Genomic DNA, 20,054 nt, shown 5'->3' with positions numbered 1-20,054 from the left:
GAGTGTTCATCTCTTCAAAGAAAACAAGCACAATAAAGCTTAGTCTCTTTTTTTAATTCTTGATAATTCGATGTTGATCATTTATAAATGCCATTTAGTGTAATCCACTTTTTATGGTGGTCCTTAATACAAATACACGTGAAGTATGACAGAAGTACTCTTGATGAATGTTGCTTGTCTTGGACGAATTTCAGTAGCAAAATGTTTCTCACTGGTGTGGGAACTCAGTTGTATACCTTAAAATACAATTTTAGAGGGAGCTGCTTGGCTTTTAAACCACTGCATGGCTCAGAGGGAAGGTACAGTTAGTCCACAACACTTTGTGTCTCTCCCCTGAACTAGAAATAACTCCCAGTCCTTGTGTTTGGGGCAGTGCTGGGTCTTCTCTTGTGTCTGTTCAGAAAACCACTTGTTACCCCAGGAGAGGCACAGTCTGGCTGAGCTGGGGGCCTCAGGAGGAGTCCCTCTGCTCCACATCTGGGCTGAGGGTTTAGGTCTTTAAGGCAAGAGTGTTTCTAATTCCTGTGCACTTGGCTTGGACATTTGGACATGTCCATGGAAAGGCCAGCAACTGTCTTGTCAGGGGTTTTTCATTCAGTTGTCAGCTTCTGTAGAGCATTCGGAAACTCCTGTCTGGTGGATTCCATTTGAGAACTGACAATTTGAGGTTGCTTGAACAGTCACCAGAAAGACCATAGGCTGTCTAAAAAAACCTAAATGTACCTGTGCCATTGGACACTGGCTCAGTTCCCATCATGGAGAGAAATTGGAAGTGTTAGGCTTTTATTTACACAGACGTGTGTGAGTGTGCACACGTGAGAAAACTTGACAGTATTTACGGTAAGGTGTGACACGTCACGTGCTCCTGTGATCTCTGATTGTTGTTTGTCAAGGCAACACAGGTCAGAGCGTCCAAAAACAACTGCTGACAGCTGAGGCTCGTAGTTCCAAGTGTCAGCACCCAAGAATGGTGGCCTGTATTAGAAGTAGCAAACTTTTACAATTCACTTTCAGTAGGTACCTTCCACTTCTCAGCAGACATCTAGAAATGGACTGGTTTAGTTAACTGCAAAATTTTCATAACTTGCTAATGTAGCTGTGTTGTTCTTACCCTCTGCTGGTATCACACGTTCTGGTGAGGAGCTGATGAGGTTTGCTGTTGTCACTTTGGGAAGTACTCAGCTGCAAGGTTTCTCCTTGCATGCTCCCTTCTCTTCCCTGCAGCTCTGACATCCCTGTTCCTTGTTTGAGAGAGTCAGCTGCAGCCATGAATGCCCCATGATGGGGAGACTCCTAATGGATGGAAACTGGCCAAAACCTGGGGTTTGCTGCCATCTCTGTTGACTTTTCAACAAAGAATTGTCTCTGTTAAAAAGAGTACTGTTGCTTATTAAATATGTCAGTTAAAAATGGATAATAATTAGGATAGTACAGACAGAAAAAAAAATGATCCATTCAGCAAAAAGACAAGTCAAACAGGTAACCTTTTTGTCAGAACCTCACCTGAGCCTGTTCCTGGTCTCTGGTGCCCTGTCAGTGAGGGTCTGGCAGAGGTGTTCCATGGACACTTCTGACACTTTACCTTCTGCATCTTTTGGAGCCCCCATTGCTGCCACCTCCTTCTCCCAACCCAGGAGTACTGGTTGGTGTTCCCAGATCTTTATTTGTGTGCGGCACCTCTGTGTCAGAGACATCCCTCTGCTCAGCAGAAGCACTGGGTAGATGGCACTTGGGGGTGAATTTAGCTGTGAACAAGCCAATCAGAGGTTTTTTGGCTCTTTGCTCTGGGCAGACAGCATTTTTAAGAGAGCATTAATGCAAACTGCAGGGGAGTGGAGGACAGCTTAATATTTGATCATGGAAATTGGTTTATTTAGTGCAGAAGCTTAAGGATCTTGCCATAGATTTCTTCCAGAGATAAATGCTGTAAGCAAGGGACTCCTCCTTAAGCTGTGTATGAAAATAGCACATAAAATCTTGCAGAAGATGTGGGTATTCACTGAACCAGCTCTTACTGGCAGCTCGTTTGGTGGATTTGGTGAGGATGAGATTTCGTATCCTGTGGCAGAAATGGATCTGAAGGTCTTCTGCTTGGCACAAATCCTTGTGAGGGAGGACACCCCACACACTGCTGGAGCAGCAGAGCAGAGGCACAGCTCCCACTGCCACGCTGCTTCTGTGAGCAGTGTCTCTGTGTCTGTGGCAGTGAGAGGAAACCCTGGGCAGTGCAGGGCACAAACACCTGGTGAAGCTTTTTTGTTTGGTTGCTTTCTTTCCTTTTTTATTTTTTCCTTTTTAATCCATCCAACTTTTGTGTATTCTTGCTACAACCACTGAAGTCTCAGTAGTTGGAATTGTAGAGATACAGGTGAGCAGTCCTCTCTCCTTCAAAATTTAGTGTAGACAGATTTATTTATTTCTGTCACCCTCTTTCTATCTGAGCAAAGCTTAGTGGAATATCTTGTCATCTTCTGCGAGAAAAGTTTGAGACAAGCCTCCCATTACCTTTGAGATAGTTTGGGAAAGCCTGAAGTGAGACAGTGCAATAAGAGGAGCAAAGATAGGAAAGTCATGGAGAAGGTAGACAAGATGAAAAGACATGGTTGAGGACAAACCCCAAATGTGGGGCCACATGGTTATGTAAGTCAAAGTTAGATGGAGAGTAGTCATGTAGTCATTTTGTGTCTCTGTAACTGCATTACCTGTGTGGCTCTTCTTTTGAACAGGAGGCTTAAACAAAAAACTTGAAGATTTCTTGTGAATACCCAGAATCCCATTTCCTACACAAAGAGTATTCTCTTGGATTTTTTTTAGGTTATTCTTGACCCCAAGGGTTGCTGATGGCAAAAAGCTGGCATTAAATCAGTGAGCCAAGCCTGACTTCAGGACAGCCAGAACAAGCTCCCTGTCTACCGTGTCAGATGGAAGCTGGACACAGCAGGGCTTCTCTTAAAAAAACCTTCCTGAGCATGGTGGGACTATGTACTGTCCCAATTCTCTGGTGGAGTTTGCAATGTTATCTTACTCAGTGTTGCTTTTTTAATTGATATCTCTTGGCTAGTCAGGATGCAAGTGTATGAAAAAGTGTGTGTCACTGAACTCTCCATTTTCTTCCTTGTGATATCACTTACAATAACTCATTCTTGTGGTGTGCTATTAAACCACCCTATTTCCAAATCACTTGGCGTGTTTCCAGAATGTATCTCATAGAAATGCTGATACCTAGTTCCCTTAAGCTTGAAATTGCCTTAGAAGTGTTTAACCAAACAAGTGGCTGGGTTTTGTTAGTACGTGAGGATTTAATTGCTGCGTGAAGTGTAAAGCACAGAGCGCTCTCTGCGAACTCGGAGCAGGGAATGCTGAGATCACACAGAATAAACCTCCAGCTGGGGATGACTTGCTTTTAGTGCAAGAAGAGGAGGAAAATGTTGTACCTACCTTTATTCCTGATGTCCTAGGACTGGGCTGGCACCAGTTCATCTACGTGGCTGCTCGTAGGTATGTTGGTTAATAATGGCTCAAAACCCTAAAGCCTCAGTAAATGTGGCTGAGTGAAGTGCACCAGTGTTCACATCTGTTTAGCCTGAGGTGTGAGGAGGGCACAGTAAGATACAGCAATATCAGTTTTCTTGTTGCTAGTCTTGCAAACCCACCCAGGGGAAGGGAAGATTTAGTCCTGAGAACAGGAGCTGGGGAGGAAGGACGTGGGTTGCAGGCGGGTGATGCTCCGTGCCAGAGTGCCTTGCACCAGGAGGAGACCCACCCGGGTTTCACCCCAGTCATCGCTCTGCCACATTAACAATGCAGAGGAATAACTATCTTATAACTATGGTGAGGAGATCCAGTTGTGATGTACAGACCAGGCAGATCTGTAGAGCAGGCGAGTGACAGGTTTATGTTCGTGGGAGTAGCTGTAGGCTTCCCAAAAAATGCCTGCGAGAGCTTGTCTTTGGGTTGGGTTGGTGGTTGGATCATAACAATTCATACACATGGCTCAGATATCCCAAATAAAGTATTGCTTCCCATTGTGATATTGGCCATAATTTGCTTCATTGCCTGGCAGTTTCAAATTATTTGACAATAAAAGTGTCAGCAAGCCTATAAAAGTAAAACACATGCTTAGAGGAAGATGATGCTTTATTTTTTAAAAATGGTATACAGTGACTTTATGAAGAAAAGAACCATGACTCTTTATATTCCACAGTGTTCAGATCTAAAGAGTTAGCAAAGTGTTTCATGATGCTTCACAGTCAGAGGTTAAGAAAGCTAAAATCAATATCAAAATACGTTTTATTTTTCTTGGCTTGAAAGCCAAAAATGTAACTATAAATTTGCGTTTTGTGGTGCCAATATTCTGTGAAAGTAACGCAACCGTGACTTACTCATCCGTTTTGTTTCAGAGGGACAGGAGGGGAAAGGAGCTTTCTGTGCATCCTGTTGTGTGGTGTTTCAGTTCCAGTACTGACTTACAAGCCTGTATTCCCTTTAAAATTGACAGGACTTGAAATATTTCCTCCAAACCACCCTCCTGGGTTCCTGCACAGGGAGCAGAACCCCAGTGCAGTTGTACATGGAAGGGCTGAGGAGCTCCTGTGAGGAGGGGCACATCCAGCCAAGCCTTTCTGCAAGGCTGTGGCATGTCACACGTTCCTCCTTCTTTTTGACTATGATACTGTTTTATGTACAAAATTATATAAAGTTGTGGTTTCAGGTTTTTGCCTGTGAAAGGAATTAAATGCCCTTAGTGATTTTTGAAGGTGACTTGTAAAACGGAGGCAGAAGGCAACTTGTTTTTCGATGTTCTTGGCTAATGTTGTATTACTGGTACATAAGAAAGGCATTCTGTCAGTAGGGCAGCTGGCAGGTTATCTGATTTTGCTTATGCTTTGCATTGTTCAATTTTAGTTAGTAATGTTTACAGTGTTTTGCAATATGTTTGGGAGGAAAGATTATATGTATACGTAGAACTGATGCTTCCACCAGGAGAGTCATGCTCCTGCTTCCAAGAAGAAGTTTGGGCTATTTTTGCAATGCATCTTTTACTTATGGTGTAGCTTCTTAGTAGTTCTAGGAAATAAATGGAAGCAGTAACAAGGAATTTTTTAGAGGGTGCCCAGGTCTTCTGACTGTTAAGTCTGCTTTACACTTCTCACCCTGAAATGAAGGCAGGTAGGTTTTCGTTGCTTTTGCTCCCCACAAAATGACGCGAAGCAAGATTAACTTCTCTCTCAGAAGATTCAGAGAGAGACTGAGCTGACTTCCTCAGCTTCAAGCTAAATCAGTGAGGAGTTTGCCATACAACCAAGCATCTCTCTTTGGTCAGCAAAACTCCTTCTCCAGCCACCATCCCTTTCAAATGCCTCAGAAACCCGACAGCCTCAGACTCATCATGTGCTGAAAAATGGGGGAAGGGTTGTTCTGGAATGGAGCTTCTCATCATTCAACAGAAAACTGAATTCGCAACTAAGTTTTGTAATAGACAACATATACAGTCTGCTAGCACTTAATTTATCTGAAAGGGAAAAATGATAGAGTTTGGAGAATATTGTATTATTACGTATGTTATTCTGTCTTAAGCAGTTCTTAAAACGTAAACCATAGACCAAGATGCATAGAAGGCCTGTTTTCCTTTTTGTGTTTTAATTTGTTTATATTGCTGCTACATTTGATAACAGTCCAAATAACATTAAGTAATGGTTTCTGTACATGACCCTTTTAAGACTGCACTATCAGGCAGGTAATTTTGTACATGCAGTTGAGAACATGCTAGAATACACTAATAATATCTTTTTCACTAGGAGTTAACCATCTAATTTCAGAGTAAAATAAATGTTTTTTTTTCTAAGGAACTCGCTTTTAGAATTTTTTTCCAGTTAGTCAACAGGAGAAGATAGTAGCTGTCATACGTTTTATTTGATTTAAATGTGCTTCACCACTTACTTTGCCTGGCAGGCAAATATACAAAACTGGGATCTTCTCAGGCTCCCATTATTTTCTCAGGATAACTACAATATTTGGGCTATTTCCACGTCTTGGGCAACATTTTAACTAATGGATATGTTCCCAACTGAAGTTAAATGGAAGAGAATTCCCTGTAAGAGCCAAAATATCTCCCAGATGTCCCATTTGGTTTGGATGCTTTCTCACTGAAGCGTTCAGGCTGGATGGTGTGTTGTCCTCTGTGATGGAATTTGAAAGATCATCTTCCCTCATGTCTCCTCTTGTCTGGAAGCCAAGAAACCTGAACAAATGGTGCTTCCTAGGTTGTGAGCCTTGTTTTGGTGTACATTAGCTTTGTGATTTTTTTTTTCCCATTACTCAGTGCTCCAGTAACTTGAAAAGCTATTTAACAGCCACCGAGTGATGAATGGGTTTGAGAAAATGATGATAATTGTAAGATTAAAGACATCACTAAAGTTTTGCCTCTGGTAAGTTCGGAATAACTGTTTTCCAGGGAAAATATACAAAGCATAGCAACTTCCAGTAGGCATGGACAGGGAGTTTGGAAGTCGTTGGTCACAACTTTACTGTCACCATGCTGACTGGACATTCACACTTGTAAATGCAAAAGAGTTGGGCCACAGAACTGCTGCAGATCCCACAAAGCACCGTGCAGCTTGATTTGTGATTTTGAACGGGTCCATTTGGGATGGGTTAAAAAATTTAGAACTGATCTGACATCTGCATCTTGTTGGCACACTGCAGCATGTAGGCATGACTTTTAGTTGCTGCAGCTAGTTTTCTGTATCCATAGATTTTCTGTGAGTACCTTTAGTTATTTTTAGAAGCGAGTCTAACCGTAAAATTAAACCTTAGGCAGTGTTGGTGGGGTTTCTGATTTTGAGGTTTGACTAGACTGAGGTTTGACACAGTTGCTGTGCTGGTGTCTGAGGGTATTTTTTTCACCCTGTGCATCTGACATTTTCTGCCTGTTGTGTACCTTTTTTCAGTTCACAACTTTCTCTTGTAATATTCCGTGTTTCATGTTGAATTGAACATATGTAGTGTTTGTATCAGCTCGGTGTTCACATATCTAACTTTGCAGGTCTCTCTGTAGCACTCTCCTGAGGAGTTTGCTCCTGTAGCTTTAAGCCTTGTGCAGCTCTGCATCTGTAACCACTGGGTTTGTTCCTGAAGTTCCAGTCCTGCAAGTCTCTCTGCAGGTGAACCTTGCCCAGTTTGGGGAGGCTGGCGGTGACTGCAGCAGGGCTTGCACTCAGTGCAAGGATTTGTTCATGGAGGAAATTGTTGGGTGGATTTTAAAATTTCGTGGAGTAAATCTTCCTCAGTGTGTGTCTGTGTATGCAATGCAGCAAGAAGAGTCTGCTGAAATATTCTTTAGCTTTATCCTGGTTGCCTTTGTTTACTCAGTGCCCGTTGCTTTCAGCAGCAGGTATGTTGGAAACAGTGAACAGCTGGAGCACTTTCTGTGGTAGCTGATATTTATCCTTACCCTTCACATTTGCTGGCTGGGGACGGAGCTGCTCTGCAGAGTTTTCCTAATTACTGCTGTAACTAGGATTCAGTGGCACAGAGGGTCCCCCAGTGGAGTGGCCCTGCCTTCTGCTTGTGCTGTCTGACTGACCCTGCTGTGAAAAAGCAGCAAGAGGAAGAAAACTCCAAGGTTTTCGAACACAGTGAAGGAAAATCATATTTCTTACGATGGTTCACCTCTCATATAGTTGTTTGGGCTGGTTGGAAGAAGACTTAAATTAGCAGATTTCAACTCTAACTCGTTACCTTAGAAATCAGGAGGTCACACAAACAGTGTGTGTCAAGACCAAAGTCTTAGATGTAAAATGTGCTTTCTTGTAACCAATATATGATGAACTAAGGGGATTATTTGCTCAAGTATTGTCTGGTCCAAATGGTTATTTGGTTATTTGCTGATTTCTGAGCCTGCTGAAACCAGTGCAATGCCTTATCAGGTAGGCTCGAGAAGACGTACAAATATCTAACATGGCCCTCACAGGGTGTAGAGTCCCACTGGCTATTCCTGTAGATTGATTTCTGGCAGCTGAGCAATCTGTGGTGAATCACTGATTCATGTATAGAATAATTATGCTTCTCAAGGGGTAAGGCAGCGTTTTTGTCCCCATAAGAAAAGGTACCTAATATTTTTTCTTCTGCCTCTGATGCAGAAAACTGTACTACGTGTACTTTTCTTGTTGGATCTTTCCATAATGCTTGTTCCTTTAATTCTTGGTAGGCAAGTTTGTCTTAATAGAAAGTTTACATTGTGAGCAGTGGCAGTCAACCTTTAGTGGGGACATTGTATTCAAACCATCAGATGTGTTTTGATACTTAGATACGAAAGGCCATAATTTAATTGACATTTCTCTGTTAAGTGGGATTCTGTTTTGGATGTTGGGTGCTTTATGTGCTAGCATTTCTCAGGAAAGAAAAAAAGGACTTTTTTTTTTTCTGAGAAAAGGTCCTAGAAACTGGAACTGAAGAGGTTGAAGTGGATTCCTCATGTGCTTTTTATCTTCTTTCCTGTGTTCTCTCAGCATTTCCCTCCAGGACCAGCACAGCCCTTAAGGGCTATTTAAGCCATGTGGGATGCAGATACCCTTCTGCTGGGAAATTCCAAGGGACTCTTGTCTTATTTTACTGAGGAACAACATTTAATTGGTGATTGTGTGGCAAACTACCAAAATGCAGATGACTCTTAAGTGCAGAGCAAGAGAAAGGTCTACTATTATATGTTCTACTATTTCTTCGGAGCTCAATTTTCATTTCTTCCTCCTCTGTTTCCTTTTCAGCCTGTTTGATATGGGAGGGGAGTATTACTGCTATGGCTCTGACATCACCTGCACCTTCCCTGCCAGTGGGAAGTTCACTGCTGACCAGAGGGCTGTCTACGAGGCAGTGCTGAAGTCATCGAGGGCTGTGATGAAGGCAGTCAAACCAGGTAAAAGATCAGCACATGTCAGCAGGAATTGAAAAGCTTCTTGGCAGCACTCAGGCTGTCAAGTCAATTATGTTTGCAATTCAGAAAGTGCTGGAAAGGAACAAGATGATTAAATTAATTTCCATGTCTAGGCAGTTCCTGATGTATAAAGGTAGGACACAGAACACTCTCCACAAACTTTTAAAAGTATAACACAAAACTGATTATTAACAGGATATTTTAATCTTAGTTTTGTGGGGTTTTAATTCCTTTAATCTAGGGGTGACAGTTATTAATTATTTGGTTGTGTCTTTATACTGCCATCTTTTTGGGAAGCTTATGCCAAACACTGAAGTCAGAGTTTGGGTGAACACATGTGCTGTTCTTCAGTTTGTTTCAAGCATTTTCTGTATTTTATGTGTAAGCACAATAGAAAGCTTCTGTTGAAAAAGAGGACGGAGTGTGCATCTTTGGGAAGGATAATTAGCCTTAAAACCCTTTCAAAAGCATTGGCTATTGGGTACTTCACTGTGTGCCTTTAAATTGCAGGCAGACTAGTTCATCAAATATACCTTTTCATAATTGAAACAACTGTCTGGCTTAATGAAAATCTTATTTTTCTCTGATTCTGCTTCTGGGACAGCAAATAAATGTTTTAGAGCTAACTGCTGCTGAGATTTTGTGTGTGTCATGGTGAAGGTACTTGAGCATTTCTCAGTATTAGTAATGGAACAGCTTTGAGAGGAATGTACTCAATGCACAAAGCACACTTATCCTTTAAATTTGCCGTTCAGTCATCAGGCCTTGAGTGCAGGGGCTCTCTGGATTGCCAGTCGGAACACATGCAATTTTCCTGTTATACAAACTAGCAGCAGCACTGTTTATTTGAGCAGCTTGGAAGGGAGAAATAACACTTGATGCTTATCTGCAAAATGAGACTAGATATTTTGCTTTTTAATAACAATGTGCGTTCTCCATCATCTGCTGTGTCTCCTCTGAAGAATCTTGTCCCTATTCCTCTTCATAGTTTGCTTTGCATTTCAGTGCCACCTTTATTTTCATGTAACATTTTTGGCAGTATTTCATGCTAATAAGTTGCAGACTGTCTTCAGAACTTGAGAGCTAATATGATGTTGTGCTCAGGATGCTGTAGAGGATTCCTCAGTTTGCTGAACACTTTATTTACAGTGTCAGAAAATAAGGACGTAGTAAGTTGAGTATTTTTGAAAGGTAGCTGCAAGGATCTTTTACTGACTTTGGGAGCTTGAGATTCACAGGCAGAGCAATCATTCTTAATGTCTGGCAGAAGATGGGACTGAATTTTCTCACTGTGCTTTAGTTGCCTTTCCTGTTTAGAAGAATGGTGCAAATATGCATTTACACTGTTCATGAGACTGGTAATCATGAATTTTCTATCTACAGAAAATGTTCTGTAGACTGGTTCATTGGTTTCTTTCCTTCTGTTCCTCAGAGCAGTGAAATGCAACCTGGACCATTTGCAGTCCTGAATTACAGATCCAGCTAGAGTCCTCCCAACGTGCAAAAAATGTCACCATCTGGAAAAATCTGCTTTTTAGGTCCTTTTTAGGGTCTCCTGGAAGACTAGTATTCTGAAAAAGAAGAGATGAAAACTCTGGCCTTTATAGCATGGTCAGTGTTACATACTTGTCAGGCTGCTGAGGAAGCCCAGAGCCCCTCGAAGGGGAGGATGCAAACTGACTGCATTGTCACTGCTGCCCACGGGGAGACATTTCAGTGGGAGAGGCAGAACCTCCTTCTCCTCCTTGAACTAACCAGCTTGTTAACTCATTGACTAAAGCACTAGAATCTACTCCTGGGACTATCACAGAGGGAGCAGGAATTGATGATATGAATTCAGCTCTTCTCTCTGTAATACTTTAGGTCTCTGAAAAAGGAGGCCGAGAAGCTTGCAGGATTAGAGGCACTAAATTTAAAAGCCAGCCCCATCATATTTCAGTCAGATTTTCTGAATTATGGAGCCCAGTCAGAGGCTGTGGGCACGTGGCAGGAGCCACTGGTGGGGCAGGCTGGGCACAGGGAGTGCCCACAGCACAGGCAGCAGCTGTAGGAAATGGGGGTTCTCTCCAGCTGCAGAACTGGGGCCTTATTTGTGCCTTGTGGCAAAGGGTCACAGAGACATCTCGTTCTTGTCTTCAGGGTGTTAATGATTCCCGGGGTCTTTCTCACTGCGAGATAGGGAGCAAGTACTTTAGGGGGAGTCACTAACCAAATACTGGGTTGCATAACTGTGTTTATGGAAGGACACACAGCTGCTAGCAACCTTAAACATTCTGTATAGATGTGTGTGGTTCAAAGATTTGCATTTATTTTTTCAGTTTGCCTCTCATATGAACCTAATTAACTCTCAAGTGAAGTTACTTTCTGAGAGATAATAGACCTCCTAATACATTTTGTTTATACTTTTATATACAAACAGTTGCCATAATTTTAAAAATACTCCAAAATGTTGTATTTCACTGTAGAAAAGCATTCATCTGACTACATCCTGTGCGTGGTCCAAATGTGCAAACAGCTCTAATCATATATATGGGTTACCCTACCTTCCAACTGCAAGAACAGAATTCCTTCTGTAAGCCAAATAATATATTCTGAAAGTTAAGAAACACTCTCTGCGGGATTATAGCCCAAGTTCAGTGCAGTCGTCACAACTCCTGCCACAAATCAAATCTGTTTAAAATAAAAGGGGAGAGAGACATACTCAGTCTTGCATAAGCAGCAGTTTTGAAACCACGGAACATGGAGCTCATATGGAGGCTGAGAGGCTTGTCACTGAAGCAGAAGTCAAAAAGGTGTGCTTGTGTAGCAGTGGGGTGATTCTTTCCTACAAAGTCAGGCTCATGGTCCAAGATGACAGAGAGGAATGTTGCATTTCTACTTGGGGGATATTCTTAATTGTGTCAAGTCCATCTGTGTTAAATTTCCTCTTCCACAGAACTAAAATACAGGGACAGATGTGCAGAATATTGACACTTCCATGTCCTTCGTGGCTGAGGCATCGTCTGCTTCTTTCTCAGAACAGTGATTTGTGAAACAATTTGCTTTACAGAGATATTCTACGTAAAATGAGTTGTTAAAAAAGAGCGACATTGTAAAGCCAAGTATCAGAGTATTCCAGAAGTTAGTGTCCTAATTTGCCTCACTTCTGCATTGTTTTTTAATCTCATTAAATTTGCCAGATTGGTTGAGGAACATTAGATGCAGTCCTGGAGCACATCTCCCACTTTGCTTTCATCTGAAATGAATTCAATACATGCTTCAAAACTCCACTGAGTAAACAAAAACACAGTAAGTGGGGACAGCCAAGAGCTTTCACCTCCAAGGATGATTGGAACGAAAACGTTCCTGTAGATATATTCATTGTTTCTGTCTCTGCTGTCTTCACAGGATGCATATAACAGTAAGAGCTGAGCTAATGAGCAGCTAAGCAGGAATTCAGTTTAACCTTTTGTTCCATGTATGGCCTGGAGCTGTTTATTGCCTACTGTTCAAAGCCTGCTCTGAATCTAAAATTATCTACATCCTCACCGGTTTTTCTCAGAGCGCTCATCATAGCAGTACCCAGGTGCTGGGCATGCAGGAAGTTTGCTTGCACTGCATCTCAGTGATGTGGAAGTGTTCAGCAGTCCCCCTTCTGCAGGCCTGGGCTGGCAGGCTAGAGAAGCTGGTGGAAAAACTATTGACTCATTTGGGATGCCAAGATTGAAACTCATCAGACTTGAGATCTTTTTTAAGGGAGTTGAACCCTGCTCTTGCTCAAACCCCAGCTGTTTTGACCTCTGTTACAGCTGTTGAGTGCCCAGCCTTTCTGCAAATCACACTCCAGATTGTCAAGCCAAACTTTGGTCAAATGAAAGAAAATGATTAATGAACAAATGAAAAATAAATAAATAAAAATAAAAAACCCCTCTGTGTTTGAAGCAAGTTGCTTAGCATCCTGCTGGCAGTCTGAGTCTGATGCAAGAATGGTTGCTAATTCCCAGAGGCAACGTTTGGTGCATTTGCCATGCTTGCCTGCTTGTGAAGTCTCTTGTTTCTTTCCCTGCATGTTTTCAGCTTTTGCAACAGATGGGAGAGGAGTTCTATAAGGAACAGATATCTTCAGTGGTTTAGCAGGAGCTGTGCTTGCCTTGCAAATAAGGGAACCCTAGAAATAAATCATTTAGGGGCTTCTTGTGGATTTGCATCTTGTGGTCGGTAAGAAGCTTTGGTTGATCTGGTGAAAGCTTTTCCACCGTGCTGAAGTACTTCTGAGGCTCTCCTCCCTGTGAATTCTCCTGTCTGTAGTAATGCATGAATGCATGTTGCAGTTTTGCTTGCATCAGGTCTTCTGTCCTTTAGCCAGCTGCCTGCATTACAAAACATAGCACTGGGTCTTTTCCGCTGGTGGGTGGCACTGAAAGTCCCTAAAACATGTTAAAGGTTTTATTGGAGGACTGGAAAAGGCAGCATCATCAAAAAGGCCTTGTTACTACTGAAGTCCTATCTAAAGGAGTAGATGGTCGTGTAACTAAAGGACTGGACTGTAACACGTCAGCACTGAGGGTCCAAGGAAAGCTCACCCAGACAGTGTCAGTTGATATTGCTCAACTCTGGAGTCCTTGATGCTATAGCCATAAAAATACTGCTTTTAGTGTAGCTCCCCCCAACCTCTCTAATTGCCCAGGCTTAAAAAAGGCAAACTGTGGTGGAAAAAAAGTATTGTGTAGCACACCCTCAGTAGGAATAAGGCTGCAGAGTGCAGTGGGTAAGGGCAGGGTGTGAGGTCTCAGCTCTGATGTCTGTAGCACATCCCCTGGACAGCTGTCATAGAATCACAGAATCATAAAAGCAACTGGGTTGGAAAAGACCTCTGAAGTCATCGAGTCCAACCCTTGATCCAACCCCGCTGTGGTTCCCAGCCCATGGCACTGATGCCACATCCAGTCTCACCTTAAACACCTCCAGGGACAGTGACTCCACCCCTCCCTGCCCAGCCCATTCCAATGGCTGAGCGCTCTCTCTGTAAAAAATTTCTTCCTAATGTCCAACCTAAACCTCCCCTGGCACAGCTGAAGACCCAGCCCTCTTGTCCTACTGCTGCTTCCTGGGAGCAGAGCCCGACCCCCACCTGGCTACAACCTCCTGTCAGGGAGTTGTAGAGAGTGAGGAGGTCTCCCCTGAGCCTCCTCTTCTCCAGGCTGAACAGCCCCAGCTCCCTCAGCCTCTCCTCACAGCACTTGTGCTCCAGTCCCTTCCCCAGCCTTGTTGCTCTTCTCTGGATCTGCTCCAGCCCCTCCATGGCCTTCCTGAGCTGAGGGCCCAGAGCTGGACACAGCACTCCAGGGGTGGCTTCACAGGGGCAGAATCACTTCCCTGGTCCTGCTGCCACACTGTTCCTGAGCCAGACCAGGATCCATTGGCCCTCTTGTCCCCCTGGGCACACTCTGACTCCTGTTCAGCTTCCTGTCAATCCAAACTCCCGGGTCCCTTCCTGCCTGGCTGCTCTGCAGCCACTCTGTGCCCAGCCTGTAGTGCTGCATGGTAGTATTTGAAAGCCTGAAGTGCAGGGCTAGATTAGAACCTTCTGTGAGCAAGTTGGACATGTCTGTTGATAGTGGAAAGATCTGCAGGATTGGAAAGGCCACATGTGCATGGTTCCCAAATCTGTCTCAGTTCGTTCTTTATCTCCACTGCAAAAGTTAGATCCAATGTCAATGTATTAGCTTTGTAATCCATCATTTGTCACTAGTTACACCTGGTAGACCAGCATTGTTTGCTCTTTGGCATTAATATAAATCCATTTGAAGAAATGTGTAAAATAATTTGTTTTGCTGTAAGCCCCTCTCTAAAATTTCTAGAAAACAAGTTGTTGAAGAAACATGATCTTACCTTTCAAGTTATCCCTACTCTGAGCCAGGATTTGGTACCTTCTGGCATCCCTCCTAACCTAAATGACTCCACACTAATTATGTTCTGAAACATGCACATGGAAATGATACCAGTGATACCAGCAAAGGAGATGCTGCTGAGGACCAGTGCCTGAGTGTCTGTGTGTGAAGTGCATTCACACTTAGCCCAGCTCTGGGCATGGCTGTGTTCTCAAGCTCATACTTTACTGTCAGGGATACATAAGAGTCCAGTCGTGTTAGGGAAGTTTCTGAGGAGTAGCTTCTCCTTTATCCTTTAGCAAATGACTGTGTATTTATACAGTGATTGGTGCTATTTATTATTTGGGTTATTATCTTAAGCATTTAGAGAATATTAATAATTGGAATTCTTTAAATTTACTTCCTAGCTGATGAGGACAGTATGGTTGCTACATATAAAAAGTTTCTATATATGGTTTCTATTTATAGAAACATTGAAGTTTTTCAAATATATGAAAGTGCTACTGTGTGGAGAAGAACTAAAATGGAAGTATGCTTGTCTTTCAGCTTTGCAATTAAAACTATTTTGGATTAATGCACTAGAGCATAAACAGAGTCTTAAAGATTAACGAGCTAAATATTGGAGCAATCACATACTTTCCATTTTCATCCCTTTGCAATTGCATACTGGGACCTCCAAGCATTGCTCTGTGTCTTCACTGTAGAGTAATGGAAAATCACAGGAAAAGGGGAAGGAAGGGAGCTTGTTGTGCTTAGCATTCCTGGTACTAGTGCAAAACTTGTGTTTAAAAAACAAGCAGAAAAAACCTTCTTTCAGCCTCTTAAGTTATACTCATTAGTATTTGGGGTGCAAGGAAGAAGGAATGAAAACACCTCGATCCATAAGGTCTGTTGTCCTAAATTCCAGTTTCAAAAAAGATCTCTTTGCCTAGCAAACTGCTCCCAAGGAACAGTTGAGTAAGGCCAGGTTGGCGGCCACTCAAGTCCCTATCTCTACATTTATATGATTTAAAAAGCTCGTATATCCAAAGTCCCCATTGAATCGAAATTGCATTCAGGCATTAGCTATGCAGCTGGGGATGTTTGCTGATTGATGTTTGTTTGTTTCAATAAAATGAAGCATGAAAAAGGGTTCCAAATATGCACAGAAGTAGTTGTTCACCACATCAGGTCATGTGCAGTGTGAAAGCTTTCCTCCTTATGACACTGACATTACTACAGGATCTCCCTGTAGAATTTCTATCTCTGCATTTTTTTCAAGTTGGAGCTCATCTTATATGAATATCCCCAAATTCTGCATTTTACTGTCCCAGACAGTGAGTATTGTCTTGCTTCTGGCTTTCAGGCTTTGCTTTTCTGATAAATGCTGTAGAGGAACATCTTGAAAATCTCTGTCCTGGGGCCAACATCTCTGAGAACACAAGATGGAGGTTTCTCCATGTTAGGGCTGGAAAATTCCTTGCCCGTGTTTTAGTTTTCCCAGAAATCAAGTTTCACTTAAAGACATGAGTTCTTTAAGCTCTTAAATCCTGTCTTCCAGGATCAAAGATCAGCCATTGATGCCAGGATTGCCATATAATCTTTGAGCAAGAAGTAAACCCACATGGCAAGCAAGTAAAAGATGCTTTTATTAATCATGTAGATATCAGCTGATCCTTAGAGCCTACCAGAAGTGCTGTAAATGCAAAGGACTGAGGTGTTCTGAGGTAAAGAGGCTGAGGGGAGGGGGTTGGAACAGCCAGGGCAGCAGCGTCTGGCTTGAAGTTCAGAAAGTTCTCTGTAGCTGATGGTCCCTCCTCTGCCTTTGTTCCACCTGCCTCTCTGGGTCAAGTCCTGATTTTGCAGTTGAGAAGAGGTGCCTGAAGGTGTTGCTCTAAAGTTAGGAGCAGCCCTTCCACTCTGTCATTTCTTTCTCATGTTCAGACGATTTAGGTACAGAATGATTCAGAGACGAGCATTAGGCCCTTCTGTGAGTCTGACTCTGAGGACTTCCTCTGAAGACCAGGAGAAACAGTCCTTGGGAGTTGTCTGGGATGAAACGTGACTTGTCCATGGTGTGTCATCTCCATACACAGCTTGAGACCAGGCTCAGTGTGTTATTTTGGGTCGCTGCTGCAGTCCTGCCTGGAGTTGAAGTGTTGGCCACTCCTGGTTTCCCCTTGGTAGCAGAGGATCAAAGAAAGCCTTGTGTATTTGTAGGTGCAAGATGCAGAACAAAGTTAGTCCCACGTGGTCTTTGTCTGGGCAGCTGTAACTGCACAAGAGTTGAGCTGCTGTGTGAAACTCTGTGTCCACGTTTTGTGCTTTTCTCCTGATTTCTTCGGGGTTTGTTTATTGGTGTAGCTTCCTATCTGCTTTTGTCTTAGCTAGTTTTCCCATGTACTTCCTTCCAAGGAATGCTGTGAATCAGAAGGACAAAACAAAGCAGCCACTTAGTTTTCCAGTGCTTTCCCTCCTCCCTGTTTGCCTGATGCTGAAGGATTGAAGTAGTAAAGCTGATGGAGGTAGAGGGGTGAGCCCGGGGACCTTAGAGGGTGACTGGTCTGTATTTTTGAACAGCAGAGTGTAAACTTTGGGTGGTGTGTACTCCTTTGGTACCTAAAGATTGAGGCACAGTTCTTTCAGGGGACTGTCAAGAGGAGGCAGGTTCAGTGACCCAGTACTGGTTTCATAAATAACCTCTTTTAGACAACAAAAAGTGCTGGGATTTGAGTTCAAAGTAGCAGTATGATTCCCTTTTCTAGGTTCTAATAAAATGCCTCTCATTAAGAAAGAATAGTGGAGAATTCAACTCAGGTAGGATAGTAATAAGACCAAGGATTAGAATAACTCAGTTAAAGAACTGTTTAATTGGAAACTAATAGCTAGGTTACCTATTTGACATTGCAGATCACATTACCAGCAGTTTTTTCTGTTATTAAGTTGAACAGAGTTGGACTTACAAACATATGCAAATTCAAAATTTGCAACTTCACAGATTACTGCTTCTTTTTGTCCATGACAGTTCTGTAACTTCCTTAGAATTCAGATTTATTTTTGGTTTTGAATATACGGCTTTAGGGTAATTGTTACTGTATCCAACTAGGATTGAAGTGTATTATACCTAAAGAAAATAACTGTAGCTGTAATTAATAATTATTCCTTTCAAGTTAAGTACAAGCGAGGTTCTTATTCACATGCAGTGGATGCTTTTTCAATGGAAGTCATTTGAGTTTTGTTTTATGTAGTCCAGAGTTGTGCTTAGTAGAACCCCATGTGGGCATGCTTCTCTATTTTGCTATGTAAAAACAGTAGCTGATTTTGATTAATTTTTAGAAAGAAACTGGACTGTAAACTGGAATTTTTGACAAAAGCACAACAGGGAAGGTTGTGAGAGCACGATCTACTTTACAGCTTGTATAGTTTCAAAATGCCCATATGAATTATTCCCATTCAGATTGTCATATTTTAGGCAAAGCACTGCCGATCATTATTAGTCTGCTGTAATATTTGAAGCAAAACAATTCTTCTCAGAAATAAAACATTAATGACAGAAGTTAAAGATTTTATACCAATTCCTCTGAAGAAAAATGCTTGCAGGGCATGTTGTAACCAGTACTTAATATTCACAAATCTCGCTGAATGACGCTGCAGTATTATTTTTTTCTCCCCTTGCAGTTCGGAATGTGTTATTGTGTTGAAAGGCAGATGGGAAAGTAAATCTTGTTAATATATGTTTTAAAAAGCTATTTGTATTCTGCTCTCTCCCTTTTCTATTGAATGGAGTTGGCTGTGTGTTTCTTGCTGGCATTGATGTTCGTAAGTTTCCCTTTGAATACTGGCTCTCCAAGATTCACTCAGCAAAGGTAGTATAGCTTTCTGTGGTAAGTTAATTCTGGTTTTGTCAGTATAAATGCTTAAAGCATTGCTACTGCTTAGGGAAAAAAAGCTGAAGGTACTAAAGGATGCACTGACAATCAAGTTGGAATTCTTGATTTTTGCAAAATACTAAATAGAAATGGTGCCATTGATTACTGGAGCCCTCATGGCTGGTCACGTAACCTAACCATGCCCTGAACAGCAGCAGCCCAAGCAAGAGGTGAAGGAAAAGGCAATATTTTCTGCCAAATTCAGCAGATCCTGCAGACCCTCTGTTGAAATGCAGGATTTCTGACTGCAAACCTTCTGGGAGCTGCTCTTCCCCGCCGTGACAGCGCGGGAGCCGACCCTGAAACAGTGACCGCTGCAGCGCTGGGGAGCACAAAGTAGCGCTCAGTTACTTCCGAGTGGATAAAAACAGACACTTGGAAACAGTTGGGCCTTTCTGCCCCTAAGTCCCTCTCACGTTGAGATCTCTGAGCAGCGTCTGGGGGCAAACCTGCAGCTCTCCAGCTCAGCTGAATGTGCAGCTCTTTTCTTCAGAGGTGCGGCTCGCACAAGGCAAATGCACTTAGACATCTTTACAGACTCAGCCTAAATCAGCTGCAGGTTTCCTTTCTGTAGTGAATGGGTTTTGGTTTAAGGCTTTTTTTTTTTTTTAAAATCCTTTTTTCCTAATTGTAACACGTTGTAATACTGTAACATTGTACAATTTTGCTTTTAACAGTGACTTTGAGGGAATAAGCCGCCTGCATCTGGTCTGATGTGCACTGATTTCCCCCCAGCTCAGTGTTCAGAAAATGTGCTTGTTATACATTGTAATTTAAGTTGAAGTACAAAGTTCACAAGTCCTTCAATCTTGACACTGCATCAGCTGTAGCTGTCAGAGTGCAAACCTGCTAGACATAGATTATGGTGTTTGCCCCAAATCTTATCTAAACAGAGTCTTTTCTGAGCTTCAAAGATTGCTAAGTTTCCAAACTGCAATCACTCCCTCCAAGCACTTCCCTCATTTCCGCAGTCTTTTTCCTCCTCTTTTCAACATGCACCTATTTGGAAGGAACAAATAGGTAAAATCCACATTGTCTGCCAGCACTGCTCAATCCCAGTGCTGCACCCAGACGTGGAAAAAATCTCTTGCTCCATGTCTGCATCTATTCATATTGCTTTTCTTGATGTCTCCATGTGGCAGACTGTTACCCAGATGTTGCCTCTGATGTGTGATAGCTCATCTCGTGCAGGGTTTATAACAGGCAGGATAGATTTACTGCTGAAAAGTTCCATCATACTGATGCAAAAGAAATGTCATGGTACAACTGAATAGCACAGTGCTGTTCAGCCTTTTGAAAAAGAGGTCCAGGTTTCAGAGGTGATGGGGAGTAATCTCTATTTCC

At 42.5% G+C, this 20,054-nt stretch overlaps 1 protein-coding gene across 6 annotated transcripts in view; it reads left to right on the top strand.

Moving 5' to 3' along the window:
* Positions 1 to 20,054, top strand: part of PEPD (peptidase D) — a 143,109-nt gene that overhangs the window by 97,213 nt on the left and 25,842 nt on the right. For all 6 annotated transcript variants that reach the window (XM_032701583.1, XM_032701584.1, XM_032701586.1 and 3 more), the window contains one exon: positions 8,766 to 8,914. In XM_032701583.1, the coding sequence (XP_032557474.1) occupies positions 8,766 to 8,914 (149 nt within the window). The remainder of the gene's footprint in view (positions 1 to 8,765; positions 8,915 to 20,054) is intronic.

Source organism: Chiroxiphia lanceolata, chromosome 13 (genome assembly GCF_009829145.1).
Source record: "Chiroxiphia lanceolata isolate bChiLan1 chromosome 13, bChiLan1.pri, whole genome shotgun sequence".
Lineage (NCBI taxonomy): Eukaryota > Metazoa > Chordata > Aves > Passeriformes > Pipridae > Chiroxiphia > Chiroxiphia lanceolata.
This window is presented reverse-complemented; position numbering and strand designations above follow the sequence as displayed.